Here is a 20,171-nt window from a genome sequence, read left to right as displayed (position 1 = left end):
TGGAATTTTAGTTTAAATTTTAGAATAAACAATTTGTCAGATAGGTATCAAATTCAATAATACCTTGGAATAAGATTAATCTCTTACCTAACTAGAAGTCTGTGTGGTTCATTTTGTTGAAAGGAAGTAACTTGCCCAGGATCAGCCAGCAAGAATCGTAGCTGAGCTGCATAGCCAGTCAAATATTTGTTTAATATTTTTAAACATTCAGGCATAGCTTCCTACTAATTGTCTACTGTGTGGTATTGGAGAAAACCATATGTGATATGGTATAAATAAAAATAAACTCTTTGTCTTTGCTTTCCTGTAGGTCTTTCTGGAATTTTTGATAACACTATGCACAGTGGCAGTAGCAACACTAAAGAAACATCAGTAATGAATTTTCTCACTGCAATTGATTCCCGAAATGCACAGGCTGTTTCTTCAGGAACTACTCTATTACCACAGTTCAGGGCTCCAACATGGCAGTCAGGTGACATTTTTTCTAACTTTAGATGTTGTATCAGTTACTCCTTAGTAAAAATATTGATAAAATATAATGTCGTGTTTAATACCTTAATATTACACCAAGATAACTGTTTTACTTCCGATTTCCTCTGCTTAAGTGCGCATTTCTAGAGATGGACCTGAAATATTTTAGAATCAGATTGTTTCTGTGGACATTGTAATAGTACCAAACTGCAGTTCTAAATTATTATTGCTGTCTAAACACTGTATAATTAAATTGTTTTAAAAGATATTTGATTTGATTTTTAGGCTGCCCCTCCCTGCTTAATTACAATTATTCATGTTGGATTGAACATCTTTCAAACTTGTCCTTGAATCAGACTCATATGAAAGTTTCCAGAACTAATTTGGTGTCTGTTTGCAGCCCTGCATCGCAAGTCTTTGATGCCTTGCACCTAGAAGTTGGATCATGGATCAGTAGCTGAATTCTTCTTTACAACCAGCTATTGTGCAAACCTAGCATATTGTCAGTGCTTTGCTAACTTCTTAAAGGCATTCTTCAAGCTTTCCTCCTTGTTAGTTAGCTTGCACATCTTTTTGTATCAAAGAGCACAGTGGTAGGTAGCTCTCTAGAAGCTATGAGTACAACCTCTGACCTAAACAAGAGGGTATTTGTTAAGGCAATTCCAACATAATGAGAAATACATCAGAACTTCAAAGGAACCTAAATTCTAATTATATATCTAGGTCCATGTATGGAAATTTAAACTTGTACATCTAGCCACAGTACTAGAGATCTCTAATCCAGGCCTTGACAAACTTGCTTTGGCTTAAGGAGCCAGTCCCAGAATTTAGGAGCCAGTCTTATTTTTCAGTTTTCAGAGTTCTAAAATTTAATTACTATAGTTTCTAATAACTACTGCCACAAGATTTAAAATTAAAATCTTCACAGTTGCTTATCATTTTATTAAAGCTGTAACAGAGTGTTGTAGCATATAAATAAATATGGGGTAATTCTGTTTGTCATCCTAACAAAAAGCTAACCTCTGTCTGTCACCTAAATAAGCTTTGTGCGCCTACTGAGAATCAGCAACTGGCACTTACAATAAATGACTGCTGAAAATACCAGGCGTAACAATGACATTTGTTGGCACCCCGGTGCCTGGGACTAGTCAAGCTGCATCCTAGTCTTTGTGCTTTTAGAATAGCTATTTTTTTAAAAAATGAGAGACCACAGTGTTGATAAATGGAGGGGAAAATACAGCCCTTCTGCAAACACTGAGTATATTAAGAATGATTTATTGTAGTACTTTCAGAAGAATATGCAATAACAAAAAATGCTTTTCAAATATTACAGTGACTGAGAAATGACAATTCACATTCAAATATGCTTTAAAGAGTACAGTAACTAAAGAATAATAAAGCCAACAAATTGCAAGACAGGAATGCAGATATAGTTTTGTTTCAAGGGATTCTTCAGTATATGAATGCAATGTAGTAAAAAATGTTGTTCTGAATTGTTATGACCATAAGGAAGGCCAAGCGTCAAAGAATTTGGGCTTTTGAACTCTGGTGCTGGAGAAGACTCTTGCAAGTCCCTTGGACTGCAAGGCGAACAAACCGGTCAGTCCTAGAAGAGATCAGCCCGGACTGCTCCTTAGAAGGCCAGATCCTGAAGATGAAACTCAAATACTCATGAGAAGGAAGGACTCCCTGGAGAAGAGCCTAATGCTGGGAGCGATTGAGGGCAAAAGAAGAAGGGGACGACAGAGAATGAGGTGGCTGGATGGAGTCACTGAAGCAGTAGGTGCAAACTTAAATGGACTCCGGGGAATGGTAGAGGATGGGAGGGCCTGGAGGATCATTGTCCATGGGGTCGCGATGGGTCAGATACGACTTCGCACCTAACATCATCAAACCTCTTATGAAAAAAAATACAATCATTGTCTTGTGCAGACAGCTGTCAGTAACAACAGAGAAACTTCATTCAAACATGTTCAGACTTCTGAGTCAGGAATCCATAATCCTCTGCATGGAGATTTCTAACAGCAGCTGATGGGGACGGAAAAACAGTACCGGTCATTCCTCAGTCATCGTCATCTTTGAACTGTATTTTTTCTTATTGTATACTGCAAATATTGTAGTAATCATTCTTAATGTATGACAACTGTTTGCTGCAGCAGCATATAATTTTATTTGCTATAGCAACCATAATGTTCTGAGTCTTGATTAGAGAGACTTCTGTGCTGTGTGGAATTCTGTTATCTATACATGTGTTTTAAGTGCATGACCTAAATATCTTAGTGGCAAGGAGGTGCAATGAAGAAAGTTATCTCAGAACTCCTGCTAGGAATACAATAGTCTTACCTCTAGTTTTTATACTAGCAAACTGTAAAATGTCAGATTTCCATTTTCCTTTTCATAAAGGCATCATTGTTCCCCCCCCCCCCCACTTTCTCAATAGGTATACATTCATCAACAGCAGCTGAGCTTTTTGTTACAGGAGCCTTGCCAGCCTCTGGAACATTTCCACCAGCATCCGTTTATCAGCATCCCAGTGCATATACAAGTAGAAACTTTGCTACAACTCCCTCTCTAACTCTTCAAGATGCAACTTTCAGTGCAACATCCAATGGACTTCTTACTACTCATGATCCTTTATTGCAAATCAAAACATCCCAAGGCACAGTTCCTACCGCACTGACATTTGAGCGCCTGGGCAGTTCTGTGTTAAGTACCAGCATACCACCTCAGTCTTCAACATACCGCTCTGCTCAAGAGTCTGCGGCGCATCTCTTGCAGCCACAGTTTAGTTTGTTGCCTTCATCACTTGGAGGAGCTCAGCAAGCTCCACAGGTGTATAGTTCATCTCTGTTTACTGGTTCCACTGCCTCCATTGAAAGAGCACTGCAGCGAGAATGTAGTGTTATTAAACACCATCAGCGGCCTTCAAGCACACAGTCTGCTCAGGCACAACTGCCTGGTTCACAGCATTCCTTACACAACTATTTATCAAGCGCAAGTGGAACTGATTTTCCAGATACATCCCAGCAGTCATCAATTTCTTGTAGCCCAGTTGAGGATGCTACTCATGTGAGCAATGGTGGACCACAGCAGAAGACCTCTCAAGTTTCAGTGGAACTTGCTCAGTCATACCCATCTGCAATTCCATCACCTGGCTTCCCATCTGTTTCCACTGCTAAGTCAAAACAGTGTTCTACAAAGCAGCCACCAAGAGTTACAAAGACCCCTAAGCCTCAAAGCATAGATCCTACTGTGCAGACACAGAGCTATTCCAAAACTGCTCAGTCACAGAGTTCTGTGATAGCAGGGCAAGCACAAATCTATTCTACAGCACAGCTCCCAAGTCTCTTGTCAGTAAGCCAATCCCAAAACTATATTTCAGCTCAGTCACAAAATATACCACCTGTTAGTCATGCACAGATATTCCCAGCCATTAAAGTTGAGAAACTACCTTCATTGTACAAAACACTTTCTTTTCCTGGGCAGTCACAAGCTATTACTTCTGATAGCCAGACACTAACTTATTCTGATCAACAGGTATTAAGTTCGGTACCAAATGAGAACTACTCTGGGCAAACAAGGGATCTTTCTTCAGGAAGTCAATCTCAAAATTATTCTTCCAGTCATTCTCAGGGTTTGACAACAGTCAGCCAACCACAAGTTAGTTATTCATCTCAATCACAGGATTTGTCAGTTGTTAGTCCTTCAGAAGCCTATACTACTGGGCAGTCTTTAACATTAACATCGCAGTCTCTTCCATTTTCATCTTCAGCTCATGTTCAAAATTTATCTGTTTCTAGTCCGCCCCTTAGCTATATTTCTCTACATTCTCAAGCGCAAGAATCATCGTCTTCACAGTCTCAAAAGTTTTTGACAGTTGTCCAAACAGCTCCTTTTGCAATGCCAGCTCAGTCACACGCACTACAGAACAGATCTCCCTCAGATACAAAATTATACATGAAAAGGAAATCGGATCCTAATTTGTATCAAGCATCAAAGCAAGACGATCATTTCCCAATGCAAGATTTGCAGGAACTGCAGCAGCAAACGTCTCTTGAGTCTTCTGCTCAAAGAATAACTGATGGTGAAGCTGATACTCAGGATGCCACTTACAAAGTTTCCAAAGCAGATAATCCTTATTCTCAAAGTGTAATCAGGAGTAACTCTCGTCTTGAAGATCAGGTTGTTGGGCTTACTCTTCAGGGTTCCAAAAAAGATGAGAGAATGATTAGTTCTGTGGCTCAGCTTACTCAACAAATTGGCCATACCACAAATGTAGTAATTCATGATGTTAAAAAGGGAGCCAATTTAACGCAAGTCAGTGTGGATACTAAGGAACTAAACCAGCAACATTCTCTTCTGCAGAAGGTCCATGAAGTTAAAGTTCCAGATCAACAAGGCCAAATCATTAGCACCCCAGCCCAACTTCATCCACAGGCCATAAGGCATGGCCATCACCTCTGCTTGCCTGGCACACAAGTTCTTCTAGAATCTGCCTGTGACTTACAAATGCTTCAGCCATCCATACTGCAATCTGGCTTAGGTCCCCCCAAAATACCTCCACAATTGCAGCGCATTCAAAGTCCTCAGCAAGTGACTCATCAGTTCCTCCAGGTGGGTAGTCACATGGTTCAGAGCAATGGAGGGCATTCTCAGCAGCAGCTTCATCCTCAAACTGCTGAAGTTGTCCCTGAACCCACAAAATCACTACAACAGCACTTGACATCAAAAGATAATTTTGTGCAGCCAAACCATGAACCTAAGAATCAGTTTGTTTCCCTTAGCACTGTATGTTTTCCAGAGTCAATGCTTCTCAATGATGAGAGGAACATACTGTCTAACGTAGATGATATCTTGGCAGCAACAGCTGCTGCTTGTGGTGTAACTCCAACTGAATTTGCCAAAGTATCAGCTCATGAAGAAGAAATCCAGTCAATTGAGAATGGAGACAATTCTAAGTCTCCGTTCCAGACAATTGATGTCAGGCACATGACACCTACCTTCAGCTCTGCGCCAACAATTGTTGGAAAGCCTCTAAGCATAAGTAATATTTCTTTAAATGGGGGCCAGGTTACCCTAAGCCTCACAGCAGTGCCTGCAGTGCAGCCAAAAAATCTGAGCCTCAACCAGCAACACATAGAAACTGTTGATCAAAGCATTCCCACAAGACTTGCCACATCAGAGCTTGAACAGAGGCAAGAACAGATCTCTGGCCTAGTGAAACAGCAATCTAGCACTGTTAATGGCTCTGAGGGGGAAAATGTTGATGGTACTTTAAATGTAAAAGATGTAGACCTTGTTTCAAGTGGTAGGACTTTGAACAAGGAGAGTATCATAGCAAACAGTAATTTTAACATGGAAAGTGACAGCCCCATGATAGGAAACAATGCTAAAATTCCCTTGCAATCAATACTATCTATGCAACATCCAGGAGATGAAAATGGTAGCAAAACAGAAGAGGAGAGACAGAATACATTGCAAGAGGAACTTCAGAGGCAAAAAGACAAAGGACAAAGTAAAACTAAAAGTGTCAATGAAGATGACACAGATCAGAAGCAACTGAAACGAACGGGGCAGTGCAGACGTCAAAACTCAAGAGGAGCTGATGCCAGCTTGCTGTATTCCTCACCTGTTGCTGAAAGCTGTTATGAAACCTACCAACATCAAGAGAAAATGAGGCAGAAAATCAAAGAAGTGGAAGAAAAACAACCAGAGGTCAAAACAGGATTCATTGGCTCTTTTTTAGATTTCCTGAAATCTGGGGCCAGGCAACAGTTTTCAGCTCCTGCCATACGTGTGCCTAATCGTGTTAGAAGGCCTGTAGCCCCAGTCATTAGAGCACCTTGCACGCATCCCCCGTCAAAACCTTGGGTGGCAGCACCTCCTGCTTCTCTTGAGGACCGTGGTGAAAGTTCAAACAAAAAGGGCAGCGAGGAACCTAAAAGAAATTCTGAAGCATTACCTTCATTTTCTTCTGATGAAGATTCTGTAGGAGCTAGCCAGGATCTTCAAAAGAGCATCACATCTGCATTATCAACTTTGGATGACACTTCAGATAAAAAGAAGAAAATAGGTAAAAGTTATTACACTCATAATATGACTAGTTTATTTTCATATAAGCATCAGTCCATTCTCTAACACTATTTTATTCTGGAAACTGTTTGAGGCTGTCTGGCTAGTATTTTCATCTGTTTATATTGGCTTTTAATATTTGTAATGTTATTTTATTTTTTAATCCAGTTTAGGCAAGTTCCTGGACAGGCAGTATAAAAATGTTCTAAATAAATACATACTATGTGGGTATCGTTAGAACTTCTTCCATGTGTTGTTTAGTTGGATGAGTTCTAATTCCTGAGTGCTACCAACAGATCTGTAGGTGCCTGGCGTTTTGGAAGCTTCATTATTTCTATATGTGGTATGGTTTTTAATGAAAACCAATCACTATTGGAGGGAAAAATGAAAATTGAAAGCATATAAAGTCATAGAATCATAGAGTTGGAAGGGGCCATACAGGCCATCTAGTCCAACCCCCTGCTCAATGCAGGATCAGCCCAAAGCATCCAAGAAAAGTGTGTATCCAACCTTTGCTTGAAGACTGCCAGTGAGGGGGAGCTCACCACCTTCTTAGGCAGCCTATTCCACTGCTGAACTACTCTGACTGTGAAAATTATTTTCCTGATATCTAGCCTATATCATTGTACTTGAAGTTTAAACCCATTACTGCGTGTCCTTTCCTCTGCAGCCAACGGGAACAGCATCCTGCCCTCCTCCAAATGACAACCTTTCAAATACTTAAAGAGGGCTATCATGTCCCCTCTGTTTTCTTTGGATGCTTAGGCTATTTTAAATCTGAAAAGGCTGAACAGGTGGCAATTCTAAGTGTACTATCAAAACATATATTCAAAATGTGTAGTTGTGCTGGTCTGAAGCAACACAACAAAACAATATCAAAGTCCAGTGGCACCTTTAAGACCAACAAAGATTTGTTCAAGGTGTGAGCTTTCGAAGAGTGCTTGTACTCGAAAGCTCACGCCTTGAATAAATCTTTGTTGGTCTTAAAGGTACCACTGGACTCTGGTTTTGTTTTATCAAAGCATAGTTTTGCTTTCTGTTGCATATTATTACTTTCAGTTCTGAGGTCCCCATCATTATGGGGCTTTTCTCTGGCAGTCTTCATGCAACAGCTTGTCAGAGAACCTAGATGGCCTGTATGGCCCCTTCCATCTGTTTGATTCTCTATATACATATATGCTATATACACATGCAGTCTAGGTTAGAGCTAGAGAGGGGAAAGTGGGGACTTGGTTTGCCAAATTTAATTTGATTAATGAAAGGGAGTTCTGCTGGTACCACATATGGAACTATTGCATCATAGTTTTCTGTTGGTTTAGAAACAGCTAATAGTATTTTCAATATGAAAGTAAATTGAAATTATTAAATTAAATATTTGCTTTGTACTTCAGAACTGGAAACAGCTGTGTCCGGTGCCGTGACCAACACAGTTATAAAGAAGGAATCTTCTCAGACAGCGCCTTCTGTGACAGATGCTCAGGTGAAAACCATTTTTGCACAACCTGAAGAAGACGGAGCTGATCCAGACCAGTTAGCAAAGCCACAGGCAATTGCTGCGATAGAAGGATGTACTGAGGAAGAGAACAGCGACAGTGGAGGCGAGGGCATGTACAGAGAACGTGATGAATTTGTAGTGAAGATTGAAGATATAGATTTACTAACGGTAAGCCAGAAGTTTGCTTTGAGAAATTTAATGGCATGGACTATCCTTGGATTTAGTGTTCCTTTCCCATAATTTTTGGGAATTCTAACTTGTATTAGAATGAAGTTCTAATTTCAAAAAATTAGAGGCCTGGAGGATCATTGTCCATGGGGTCGCGATGGGTCGGACATGAATTCGCACCTAACAACAATATGTATAGTTTTATTCAAGGGACTTGTTTGTTAGGGCCTATAATATTAGCAGCTTGATAATATCAGACATAAGCCTGACTACTAAATGTAGATTAGTTAGATCTATCGTATTTGCAGTAGCCACTTATGGCTGTGAAAGTTGGATGATGAAAAATTCAGACAAAAGAAGCATTGATTCATTTGAACACTGGTGTTGGAGAAGGCTTCTGCATGTTCTTTGGACAGCAAAAGTCACAAACAAGGAAATACTACAGCACATAAAGTCTGATATATCATTGCTAGGCAAAATCACAAAATTTCGGCTCACTTCCTTTGGCCATATCATGCAATCCATCTCAGTGGAGAAAGTAGTTATGCTAGGATTGGTTGGTGGAAAAAGGAAGCCAGGCCGACAAAGAGCATGGTGGTTGGCTTTGATCAAAACGGACAGCAGCCAGAACATTGCACTACTGTGGGAGGCGGTAGGGGATTGAGGTTTGTGTCAGTAGGTGTGCCATGGGATCGCCAAGAGTCAGACATGACTGAATGGCTGACAACAACAACAACGTCATACTGTGATTCCATTAGCATACCACCAAAACTTAAGGAAGCTTCAACTATGGTTTTGTATGATGTCGTATAACTCTGGTATGTCACTAAGGACGTCTCTCCACCTCCAAAGTTTGCTGCTACATGGAAATAGGAGTCACTGTGGATTTATAGAATTTCTAACAATGACTGTTGAGACAATACGACATGAAAGCTGGCAAGGAGCTTAAAAATTATAGCTGACCATTTCCTTACACATCTCAGTTGAACCAGAGAGTACCAGACCTCTTCAGAAACATTAGAAGTTCTATTTTTGTGTATAATGCTTTAATTCTAAAACCCTGAATATTCAAAAAGAACAAAAACATAATTCCTTGTGACAGATATCAGTGACTTGCTGCTACTTGTTTATTGAGAGTATAATGAGATCCTCAATAATTTAAAAAAATATATTTTGCAGGATTTGCAAAGTCCATCATTAAAAGTTTCCAGCATTAAATCAGAGATATTTTACAGATTAATACTATGGACTTCCAGTCTCTCTGTGGTGTTGTCTCTTCAAAATAATTAGCAGGGGAGAGGTGCTGGTTTTGCACGAGGAATTTCACATCCAAATCCATATTCATTTACAAGTAAAAAGGCCCATTTTAAAAATGGGCTGGGGGCCAGGTCCTGCCTTCCCCTAGCAGCCAAGAGGCTGGGGGGGGGGGGTGCCACAGAGTGCAGGTGGAGGTGATTCCACGCTCTACATTGGCAACTAGGAAGAACAGCGCATGTGCCATGGAGGTTGTGCAGGTGGCCTCTCCCACTGTGCTTTGGTAGCCAGGAGGTTGAGGAAGAGTGGGGCAGCCACCTCAGTGCATGCAAAGCGGGCCTTCCATGTCCTTCTCTGGCAGCCAGGAAGCCAGGGGGAGGGGTGGAACACGGCTGGAGGGGGAATTCCTCTTCCTTACTCGGTGGCCAGGAAGAGCAGCATAGCGATGGCAGAGTGTACAATCTCGGGCTTCCCTGGCAGCCAGAAGGGTGGCATGGAGGGAGTGGATGGCTGGCCAGAGCAGGGTGCTGGCTCCTCCTTGTCCTGGAAATGGGGGCATGGGAAAGAGCTGTTATTGCCCTCCCACTGACGGCTATTCAGAGGCCTGGCATGTTGTCGGAAGCACGATAAGCTTTTAATAGGTGGTGATGATGAGCTTGCTGGGTTGCGTTGGCTGAGCTATTGAATTTGGTGTTTAACCTGTGTCTGAGGCGGTGGGTGGGGGCATTTTAAACCTGGGTTAAAAAGTGTTGTGGAAATGTAAAATCATGATTTAAAATATACAATTAATGCCTTTCATGTTAACATTAAAATTAAATAATACTTTTCATTTTAATAATTTTGGCTTTATAGGTTGCTTTAAAAACAGGTAGAGAGCCTCCAGCCATCTGGAAAGTCCAAAAAGCGTTGTTGCAAAAGTTTGTTCCTGAAGTAAGAGATGGACAGAGAGAATTTGCAGCTACTAACAGTGTAAGTGTGCTCAGTGTTAAAACCTACGCTTAGCTATCAGAAGTTCTAGGTTGTTCCTGATTATCAAAACCACAAAAACCCAACTGAAAACAGTCAGGACCTTAAAAGGTTGAGTGTATAGCATCAGTTAATTACAAAATTATATGGCTTTTTATTGTGCACAACTTAAAAACGTACATACACAGCCCATATGCTATTGCAAGAACAGTGTTATGTGCACGATATAAATCAACTATAGACTTGACACGTTTCGGCCCATATAGGGCCCTCTTCAGAAGTCTGATTATGACACACACTCATTCATTAAATATTAGATATGAACAGTAGCCAATAAAAGAACTAAAATAAGAGCTGTAAAATAACACAGTCAATCAATGAAAGATGCCTATTTATCAGTTGTTAGTTTTCCAGAGGCTGCCAAAAATTTCAGTGGTGTGCTCCGTTGTTAGAGAATGTTACTTAGTGCAATACATGTGCTAACAATTGAACACACCATTCAGATAACTGTGTTATTTTACAACTCTCATTTTGTTGTATGTATTTTTTTAATTTTTAAAGTTTTTAAGTTATGCACAGTAAAAGCTGTACAGACATTCAACCTTTTAAGGTTCTGACTGTTTTCAGTTGGGTTTCGGTTGTGGTTCCGGTTCTGAAATTCTCCCCCCTTTGGCTTTAAAGTCCTGATTATGTTTTGTTAAAAGGATCAGGTAGTTGGTGATATGAAAGTCCTATGCTTGAGATCCTGGAGAACCTCTGTCAGATGGCATAGTAGGCAGTATTGATCTCAGTAGACCAGATGTCTGATAAGGCAGCCTCACATGTTTAAATACAAAGATTCTGTGTTAGTTTCATACTAGAGAAGTGGTTGTGGCAGCCTTTTCCACCAACTGAGGGAACTAATACAGCCTCGTATGATTTTGGGAAATCAGGTTTGTTTTAAACCATAAATCTTCCCCTCAGTTACCAGGTATTTTTAAGGTAGCGAGCATATAGGAATGGGTTCACTGCTGTGCTGTAAGTTTTGTGGTGCACAAGTAAAATACAGTGATCATTGAATCTGAATCACAACAACAAGGGAGATTTATTTATTTACAGGTGGGTTTCAAAGAACAGATCAGCACAGGTCACCACGTAGGCCAAACCTGGCTGAGACCCTTCAATTTAACATAGTTATGGCTTCAGATGATAGTTTGAATTTTCTATAATGCTTTCAGGCACAAATTGGCTTTTACTGACTAGCCACTAGGTTGGATCCCACCCATACCAGCCTGCCCTTTCATAAGAGTCAGATTATAAATGGTACATTACTAGAGACAGGCCTAACAATCAGTTACTTTATTGTCTCTCCAAAGTCGAGCTAAACCACTCTGCCATGCAACCAAGCGAGATCCAAGTTCTCTCTCCCTGGGGTAAAACTCAACTCTTAGCATTCTTCCTGAGGCAGACTTGGCCTGAACTCCTCTCCAAGGTCCCACCCCTCTTCTCAAAGGGGATTAGATGCTGGAGCAGCACTCATGTAGGCTTGGTTGAACAGCTGTTTTTTCCCACAAGGAAAGGACAGCCTCCTTTCTGACTAGTTAAAAATAAAGTCAAAATATAACATTGTAACTTTAAGATTCTTGTGGTACTTTAAGGACTCACATTTAATGTGGCATAAGCTTTTGTGAAGCTTTCAACTATTATAGTTAAAGGTATGAAATATGTATATCCTAATTTCTGTTATTCTTATTTATATATGCTTTCAGTTAAAAGTAACATAGCATGGTGGAAGATGTCTTTAATTGCTTACAGTAATGGAAGGACTTTTAACTGGCCATAGTTCAACTGTTGGGAATGTGTTGCCTCTTCCTTTCCTTTTTGTACTTCTTGGTTTACAGAAATGATATTTTGCGGTAGCCTGTAATAATTGAAAGTTTGGGTTACTGCTAGTTTTTCATATCATAACTGGAAACCCGCTTCAAACTTTGGGGAGAAGGCGAAGGAAAGACCATTAATCATTCATTAATTCACCTACAACTTGTTTGGTATGACACAAGGATAGCAATTTCTGATGTTCCCAACTATAAATCAGTACCTAATCCTATGGGGTAAGAAGTTGTAATCAGATACTCTTTCTTCTGTACACTGGGCTTAAATAAAATTAATTGTATGAGAACTTTAACTGTCATAAGTATTTAATTTTTTTTTTGTTTTTGGTTGTAGTATCTTGGATATTTTGGGGATGCAAAATCAAAATATAAGCGTGTATACGTGAAGATCTTAGAAAATACTAACAAGAAAGAATATGTCAGAGTATGTTCCAAGAGACCAAGAAATAAACCTTTACAGTCTCCAAGGTATTTGATTTGCTTAACTTTTTCTGTAACTTGATGCTGACCATTGCTACCTGATGTGTAGGCACCTTGGATTGTATCCAGAATTCCACTTGCAGGATGGAATAATCTGCCATAGAATAGCCTGAAAACCCAATCTCCCCTTTCTTTATTGGGAATGAATTTTATCTGTCATCTTCCAGCAGAAACTAAATAATAATGCTGGTTATTAGCCTCTTCTCCAGGCAGTAACCTACGAAACAAAAATATCACTCATGCTTATGTTTGTAGAATTCTTCATACTTTGTTAACAAACAAAACTCTACCACCAGCATCAGTTAGCTTTAACTATCGTGTTGTTGGGTGGGATGATATATTAGTATATATGTCTGAACATGAAGAATGTATTGAAAATAGCATCTTAACTGAATAACCAGATCCAGTTGTTTAATTGTTTAAGCTGTTGCGTCTGTCTATGGTAAAAAGGGAATCAGGATGCTTGTAAACTAGTTATGGGATTGATGATCAAGAATAAGACTTAAAATATATCATCTAAACAAGTGAATTAATAGAAATCAATGAAGTCTGTTCCAATGACTTTTTTTTAAATGGGCAGGACTGTTCATTATAAGCCAAGTACTAATATCAGCAAAGTTCCTGAGACTCCAGCACCAAAAACAGTGCCAGTAACAACAAACATTTCTTCACTGAAACCCAAAGCTAAACAGCCAAAGACAAAGGCTGAACCACCACCAAAGAAACGGAAAATATGGAAAGATGAATTCCCTACTTCTCCTCGGCGCCAGAGTGATGAGGATGGTAAGTGTTGGTGTGTCAAAAGAAACTGCATTCCAGTATGCATGGTAAAAGAATACAGTGTTTTTAGCTACCACTGTAGCAGTTCAAAGCTAAGATTATCCACTGCATCCTTATCCATCCATTGTGAAACAGCCTGGGGGTGGAATGTATCCAGCTGACTGAGTTGGAATAGGGCCAGTCATGGTGTGCTGGCTGCACCCTGATTGGCCAGGCCCCTATAGCTCCTTCCCTAGACGCTAGCCATGTTCCTCTCAGACACGCCAGAGACAGAGAGAGAGACACAGCCCTGCCAGACCGAACAGGAGCCCTCATTCCCTCCTATCACTCCTGATGCGAGGGAGGCAGAGAGACACACAGAGAGAACTGGCCCAAGCTGCTGACAGAGACACAGAGAGAGCCGCCCCTGCTGCGATGGAGGGAGAGAAAGACAGACAGAGAGAGCTGCCCCAAATTGCACACCAGCCCCCCTTCCCTCCTACAAACCAGCCCTAATTACCTGCTATGCCTTCTGCGGTGAGGCACACCGAGAGACACGTAGCGAGAGGGAGAGAGAGAGAAACAGAGAGAGATCTGCACCTCCCGGTGTCCCCTGGGTCCTAGCACCCATTGCATTCCTGCTTGCAGTGGGCTTTCTTGCTAGTTTACTTAAAAGTAAAAACAATTTTAAAGCTAGAATGCAACTCAAACAAGCTCCAGGAGTTAATTAGAAAAGAAAATGCGTAGGAGAGCCTCTAGAAACGCTGCTACTGCTCCGTCGCCATCGTGTATTCTCCCCAGAATGTGTTCACGGTGTAATTGTGAAAACTGCATGAAATCCAGATGCCTGCAAATGATAGCTTGGTGAGAAATGTAAGGGGATCGGGCAGTGCAACTCATTCCCAACTGGCAGGTAGCCGCCCATGTCCTTTAAATTAGGGGTAGTCAACCTGTGGTCCTCCAGATGTTCATGGACTACAATTCCCACGAGCCCCTGCCAGCGTTTGCTGGCAGGGGCTCATGGGAATTGTAGTCCATGAACATCTGGAGGTCCACAGGTTGACTACCCCTGCTTTAAATCAACCCCTACCTTCACAGGCAGCTTTGCTTGTGAAGGTGGGGGAGGGAATAAAAGGGGCAGGACAGCAGCCTACCAGCTGAGAATGACAGCCCTGCTGCTTGATTCCTTTACAGTCCTCCTCAAACAGAGGAGAAATGTAAAAGGATCAGGCGGCACTGGTGTCATTCTCAGCTGGTAGGTGACTACCCAGTCCCCTTAAATGCTCCCCTCCCCACATCCGCAGGCAGCTTTGCTTGTAAAGTTGTAGGAAGAACATGCTTTGGCCGGTGTGCCAGACATTCCAAAGCCACCTTGCGTGGGTAGGGCTCTGGATGTAAGCGCAGATGTTTTCATGTGCACGCACATTTCTTCAGATACAGTGAAATGGAAATTACCAGTCCATCCATATAAATATGGATCCATATATGGAGATATGTAGACATAATGAAGATGTTTAATGTATGATCTATTAAACATCTTTGTTATGTTTCATGATTATTTACTGCTCATCCTCTACCTACTTTGCTGTAGAAGTGTGCATGCACAAAAAAATTGATAATGTGAATGCAGTTTTATTGGTCTTGAAGGTACTGCTATAAACCAGGGGTATTCACACTGCGGTCCACCGGATGTCCATGGACTACAATTCCTCTGAGCCCCTGCCAGCACTTGGCCACAGTTTGACTACCCCTGTGCTAGACTCAAAATTTGTTCTGCTGCTTTTGACCAACACAGCTACCCACCTGGATCTAACCAAGGGCAATGTATGTTGGCATCTCTCATTCCTTCGTGATCACTACAGGTCACCAAACTTACAGTGAGAGAATAAAATGTTTGTATTTCAGATATTTCAGACACTGCACCTCCAACTCCCTTTGTTGCTCGTTTCTTGAATACCAGAGCTATGAAAGAAACATTTAGGAGTTACATGGAACTGCTTGTTAGCATCGCTCTGGACTCAGATACAATGCAAGCACTGGAGAAGAGTAATGGTACAGTTTGTTCACCTTTTTGCTTATGATAACTTACTATTGTATACGTATTATGTTTGTGCTTAAAAGCTGTACATTAACAAGACCAAATGAGGTACATGCCTGTATGGTTTCTAGACATGCTTGGATTGTGCCAGTCTTGGAACAGTAGGTCTTTTGGGGCACAAACCAACATTAATGACGAATTTGGTCTTATAAACTGGTTCACCCATCCCTACTATCAATGGTGTGGTATTTGGCTGCTGCAGATTCTGCATAGCCGGAATGGTAAAGCTATACTCTGGCACATTCATTTTATCTGTAATAGCTGATCTTTATTACCACTAACCACAGTATATTGTATTATGTACTTGTGCAAATCAAACTGGAGGAATATTGCATACTGCAGAGCATTTAGAATAAATGTGTTCACGTAAATCAAAATAACATCCTTATCCATGGTTCCTCTATATATTTGTGAAACAGCCTGGGAGGTGGAATGTGTCTGGCTGTCCAAGTCAGAATAGTAGCTGCAGCTCCCGCCCTCCCTCCCTGGACTCTAGCCTCTTTGGTCTCAGTCGCACCTCAGTGCCTGGAGTCAGCAGGAGGTAAGGCAAATGGGCCCTGGGCAAAGGGTCGTGGTGGAGGGCCTGCTAATCAGGGCCTCTTGGCCTGCTAGGCTAGGCTTTCTAACGAGGGCCTCTTGGCCTGCTAGGCTGGGCCTGCCAATGAGGGCCTACAGCCTGCCTGCTAAGGAGCTCTGTCCTGGCCCTGCTAATGCACTGGCCAGCCCCCACCCATTCCACTTGATCCGGCTGCGAGCAATGGCCCAAAGCCACCTTAAGCTGCCTGGCCGTAAAAATGAATTTGCATTTTAATGAGCTGATCATTTTGGGCTTAGGATTGATATAGGATTGATATAAACTTGATGGAAGTACTTTAAGGAATCTTCTATTTGGTGAAACTTATATTAAAGCTAAAACCAAGCCAGGAACCGCAAAACATGGGGGTGCAAGAATCCCATCCTCTCCCCTTACTCAGTGAGCTTCCCAGACAGTTCCTACCCACCCGCCTGCAAGGCTACTATTTCTGAGGCTTATGGGGGGGGGCAGCTTCTCTTCCTTCCATAATTTCCTTTCTGCAGCACTGCAGGAAGGTGTAATTCCCATGCTGTTCTGGGAGAGACCATGCAACTCAGCCCCCCTACTCTTCTCCCTTTTCTTTCCTTCCCCTGCCTGTAGCACCTTTGCCTGCCTAGCTCAAGCAGTGATAGTGGCAGCAATATCTCTCATGCTTCTTTCTGCCAGGTGTAGCCAGCTTTCTAGTAGCTGCATTCATCCTAAGGAAGGTAGGATGAGGCCAGCCAGCAGAGACGTGTTATCTGGACAGCTGCAGGCAATGTTCTTCTGTTTTTGGGAAGCTTAACCCTCCTAAGTGTTTAGACTTTTCTGAAATCTTATTATTTATTTATATATATTTATTAATAATTTGGATGGATGTATTGCCCAATGCTGCCAGACAAGCTGGCTCATGGTGGGTTACAGTCAGGTTAAAATACAGTAATAATTTATATCAATAAAACTCTAAAAACTCCAAGTTAACCAATACCCAGCAAAGTGGTAGTGAAGATAAACCACATTTCCCTCTAACAATCTCCCCACTAGCATATCCTGTGCTTCAGTAAAAAAGATGGTGGTGTTGGGTATTTGAATAATCAGATCTCAAGTGAGACAGAGAGGGGGGAGGGGAAAAACCCAGGATCTTCCAGTCCTAACCCCGACCAAACACCTGAAGAGCTCTATCTTGCAAGCCCTGCAGAACTGTGATAGCTCTGTCAGGGCCCTCAGCATTTCTGGGAGCTGATTCCACCAGGTCGAGGTCAAGCACACTTCACGTGGGCTGAGGATCACCAGCTGATTTGTATCTGCTGAGTGAAGGGCCCTGTGGAGGAGCATAGGGAGATAAGCGATCCCTCAGGTATGTTGGGCCAAGATTGCAAAGGGCTGTAAAGGTCAAAACCAAAACCTTGAACTTGATCCTGAACCCCACTGGTATCCAATACAGCTGTTTCAGCACAGGCTGAATATGGATCCTCCAAGATGCCCCAGTGAAGACCCTAGCAGATCTTGATTGTCCTCTTTCCTTTTAGGAGGAATGATACACAATTGGCATGAGATTCTTTAAAAAAAATTGTATGTGACTTCTATCAGTGTTGGATTAATTGCTTTCCCTTAAATTGAAAAGGTTTATTTGAAAATCTGTCTCAGAATAAGTAAGGGTTGAATAATTGGTCTCTATATATCTTTTAAGAGCCTCTTGTGGCGCAGAGTGGTAAGGCAGCTGTCTGAAAGCTTTGCCCATAAGGCTGGGAGTTCAATCCCAGCAGCCGGCTCAAGGTTGACTCAGCCTTCCATCCTTCCGAGGTCGGTAAAATGAGTACCCAGCTTGCTGGGGGGTAAACGGTCATGACTGGGGAAGGCACTGGCAAACCACCCCGTATTGAGTCTGCCATGAAAACGCTAGAGGGCGTCACCCCAAGGGTCAGACATGACTCGGTGCTTGCACAGGGGATACCTTTACCTTTACCTTTATATATCTTTTATTCTAGATATACATTTTTCTTTATAGCAAAAAGATCTAAATTTCTTTCTATTCCAATCTGTAGCTCAGAGTTGCTTTCTGGTTGACAATCTGCAGCCATCGTTGACTGGAATCATATTGTGGATGGTCATCCCTTCCTTGAGCGAGATGGCTGGCAATTCTTTTCCAGGCAATGGCTCACTGTTCTGTTCCAGGCACTACATGCATCAAAGTCTCATTCTGCTGAAATCTGTCAAGACTGACATGGAGAGATCACATGCCTATGAGTATCTAGGGCAAAGAGCCTGAGAGCTGGGGGCTATAGCAACATGCAATTAATGAGCCTCAGACCACAAAAGACAAAGCAGTGGTCTGGTCAACCAGGCATGCCAGTTAACCAAGTGGGGACCCTTTGTCTGCTCCTACACATCATAAGAAGAGGCAGAGGAGGAGCAGGCAGCAAGTCCCCATGGGTCCATAGCCATAGGCATCACTGGCCATGGCCAGAACGCACAGCCCCACCCCTACACTACTGATGAGCAGTGTGGCAAGTAAGGATGTAAAGTTTAAAAGGTACCTGATTCCAGTTGTTTAAATCCTTGCTCACTAAACAGTTGCTTGGCAACATGGAGGCAGGAAGCAGTGGCTCCTGGCAGTGGGAATTCTGGCCATAAGTACCGACTGTGAGCTGGCGACCCCCATGGCTAGCACTTGGAGTCCCCTCTACCAATATTTGGTCTACTGGGTGAGCAGCCAACATGCCAGTTAACAACTGAGTGCCTACAACAGTTCTTAATGCTATGCTCTGATTATTTTACTGGGTATGTTTCTTGTCTTTATAAGATGGCGCTTGAAGTAATGATTATCTCAGAAATAATCGAACTCAGAGATGTACAAAGAATTGTCCTTTTTCAAAACATATAACTATATTTGGGTCTGTTCAACTTGTATAACTGAAAGGTTTTTGTCATACATCTATACTGACCATGTTTTCCATGTGCATTATTGCAGTGGACTAGCTAGCCAGATGGTGTGATGCATATGTGTCATTTCAAAGTTTTCTCATTTTAGCACATTAATCAAGGCCTTCCTATGTCATCCTATGTCAAACTATGTCATCACTTGCTGTCTTTTTGAGTCCATCGCCATAGCAGTGTGTGCTTCTTGCTTTCCATTTGTTTTGAAGTATCATATATTGACTTTTTTCCAGATGAGCTGCTTTTGCCTCACATGAGAAAAATTGATGGTATGTTAAATGAAAATAGAAAAAGGCTGCTCTCCAAATTACGCTTAGAACGCTCTTTCAAGGTACAGATTGTTTATATTCTTTACATTACTGGAAACGCTGATAGAAAGTGTTGTTTAATTCATGCAAGGCAAATAAATAATTCTAAGCCACAACAATAGCCACTAGTTTTCTATTATATTTTACTGTCTTTTGATCTTGCATTATCAAGTGAAAGAAAGCCTTGCTATGTACATTGATTAATTCAAAGTTCATCTGTATTTTCACTTAAATTGAAGTAGTTCCTCTGGACTGACTGTCCTCTAGATATTTTTAAATTTTAAGTGATTTCTGTCTAGTCCATTCATTGTTTGCATTGTAGAAAGAGCTTTATTAAACTTTGTTAAACTTCTAACAGACCTCATCTGACAGATTTTCTACAGCAGAATCATTTACAGTTTGTTAATTTGGTGCTTTTATACTGTGTTTTAAGGCTGCTTTGGAAAGCTTTCCTGAACTAACAGTAATCCATCGTGATTCTAAAACAAAAAGTGGGGTGAATGCAGTTTCAAAAATCAAAATGAATGGAAAAGCTTATAACAAGAAAACACTGAAGATTTCTAAAGCAACCACTAAATTAGCACAGGTCAGTATTTTTCTATTGCTGCATTTCTCAAAGTACACTAACATATTGCAGAATTGTTTCTTGATCCGCTGGCTGACGTGGATATTTTAAATTTCATGCTAATTGTTATACTTAGATTTTATTTAAGCAGTTGCCACATTACAGTATATATAT

The 20,171-nt window shown here is 41.4% G+C and overlaps 1 protein-coding gene across 2 annotated transcripts in view; it reads left to right on the top strand.

Annotated features, from left to right (window-relative positions):
• Positions 1 to 20,171, top strand: part of QSER1 (glutamine and serine rich 1) — a 46,378-nt gene that overhangs the window by 18,120 nt on the left and 8,087 nt on the right. For both annotated transcript variants that reach the window (XM_077321909.1, XM_077321910.1), the window contains exons 3-11: positions 311 to 472; positions 2,912 to 6,544; positions 7,935 to 8,206; positions 10,313 to 10,429; positions 12,632 to 12,765; positions 13,358 to 13,560; positions 15,442 to 15,588; positions 19,358 to 19,455; positions 19,866 to 20,018. In XM_077321909.1, the coding sequence (XP_077178024.1) occupies positions 311 to 472; positions 2,912 to 6,544; positions 7,935 to 8,206; positions 10,313 to 10,429; positions 12,632 to 12,765; positions 13,358 to 13,560; positions 15,442 to 15,588; positions 19,358 to 19,455; positions 19,866 to 20,018 (4,919 nt within the window). The remainder of the gene's footprint in view (positions 1 to 310; positions 473 to 2,911; positions 6,545 to 7,934; positions 8,207 to 10,312; positions 10,430 to 12,631; positions 12,766 to 13,357; positions 13,561 to 15,441; positions 15,589 to 19,357; positions 19,456 to 19,865; positions 20,019 to 20,171) is intronic.

This window comes from Paroedura picta, chromosome 2 (genome assembly GCF_049243985.1).
Source record: "Paroedura picta isolate Pp20150507F chromosome 2, Ppicta_v3.0, whole genome shotgun sequence".
NCBI lineage: Eukaryota > Metazoa > Chordata > Lepidosauria > Squamata > Gekkonidae > Paroedura > Paroedura picta.
This window is presented reverse-complemented; position numbering and strand designations above follow the sequence as displayed.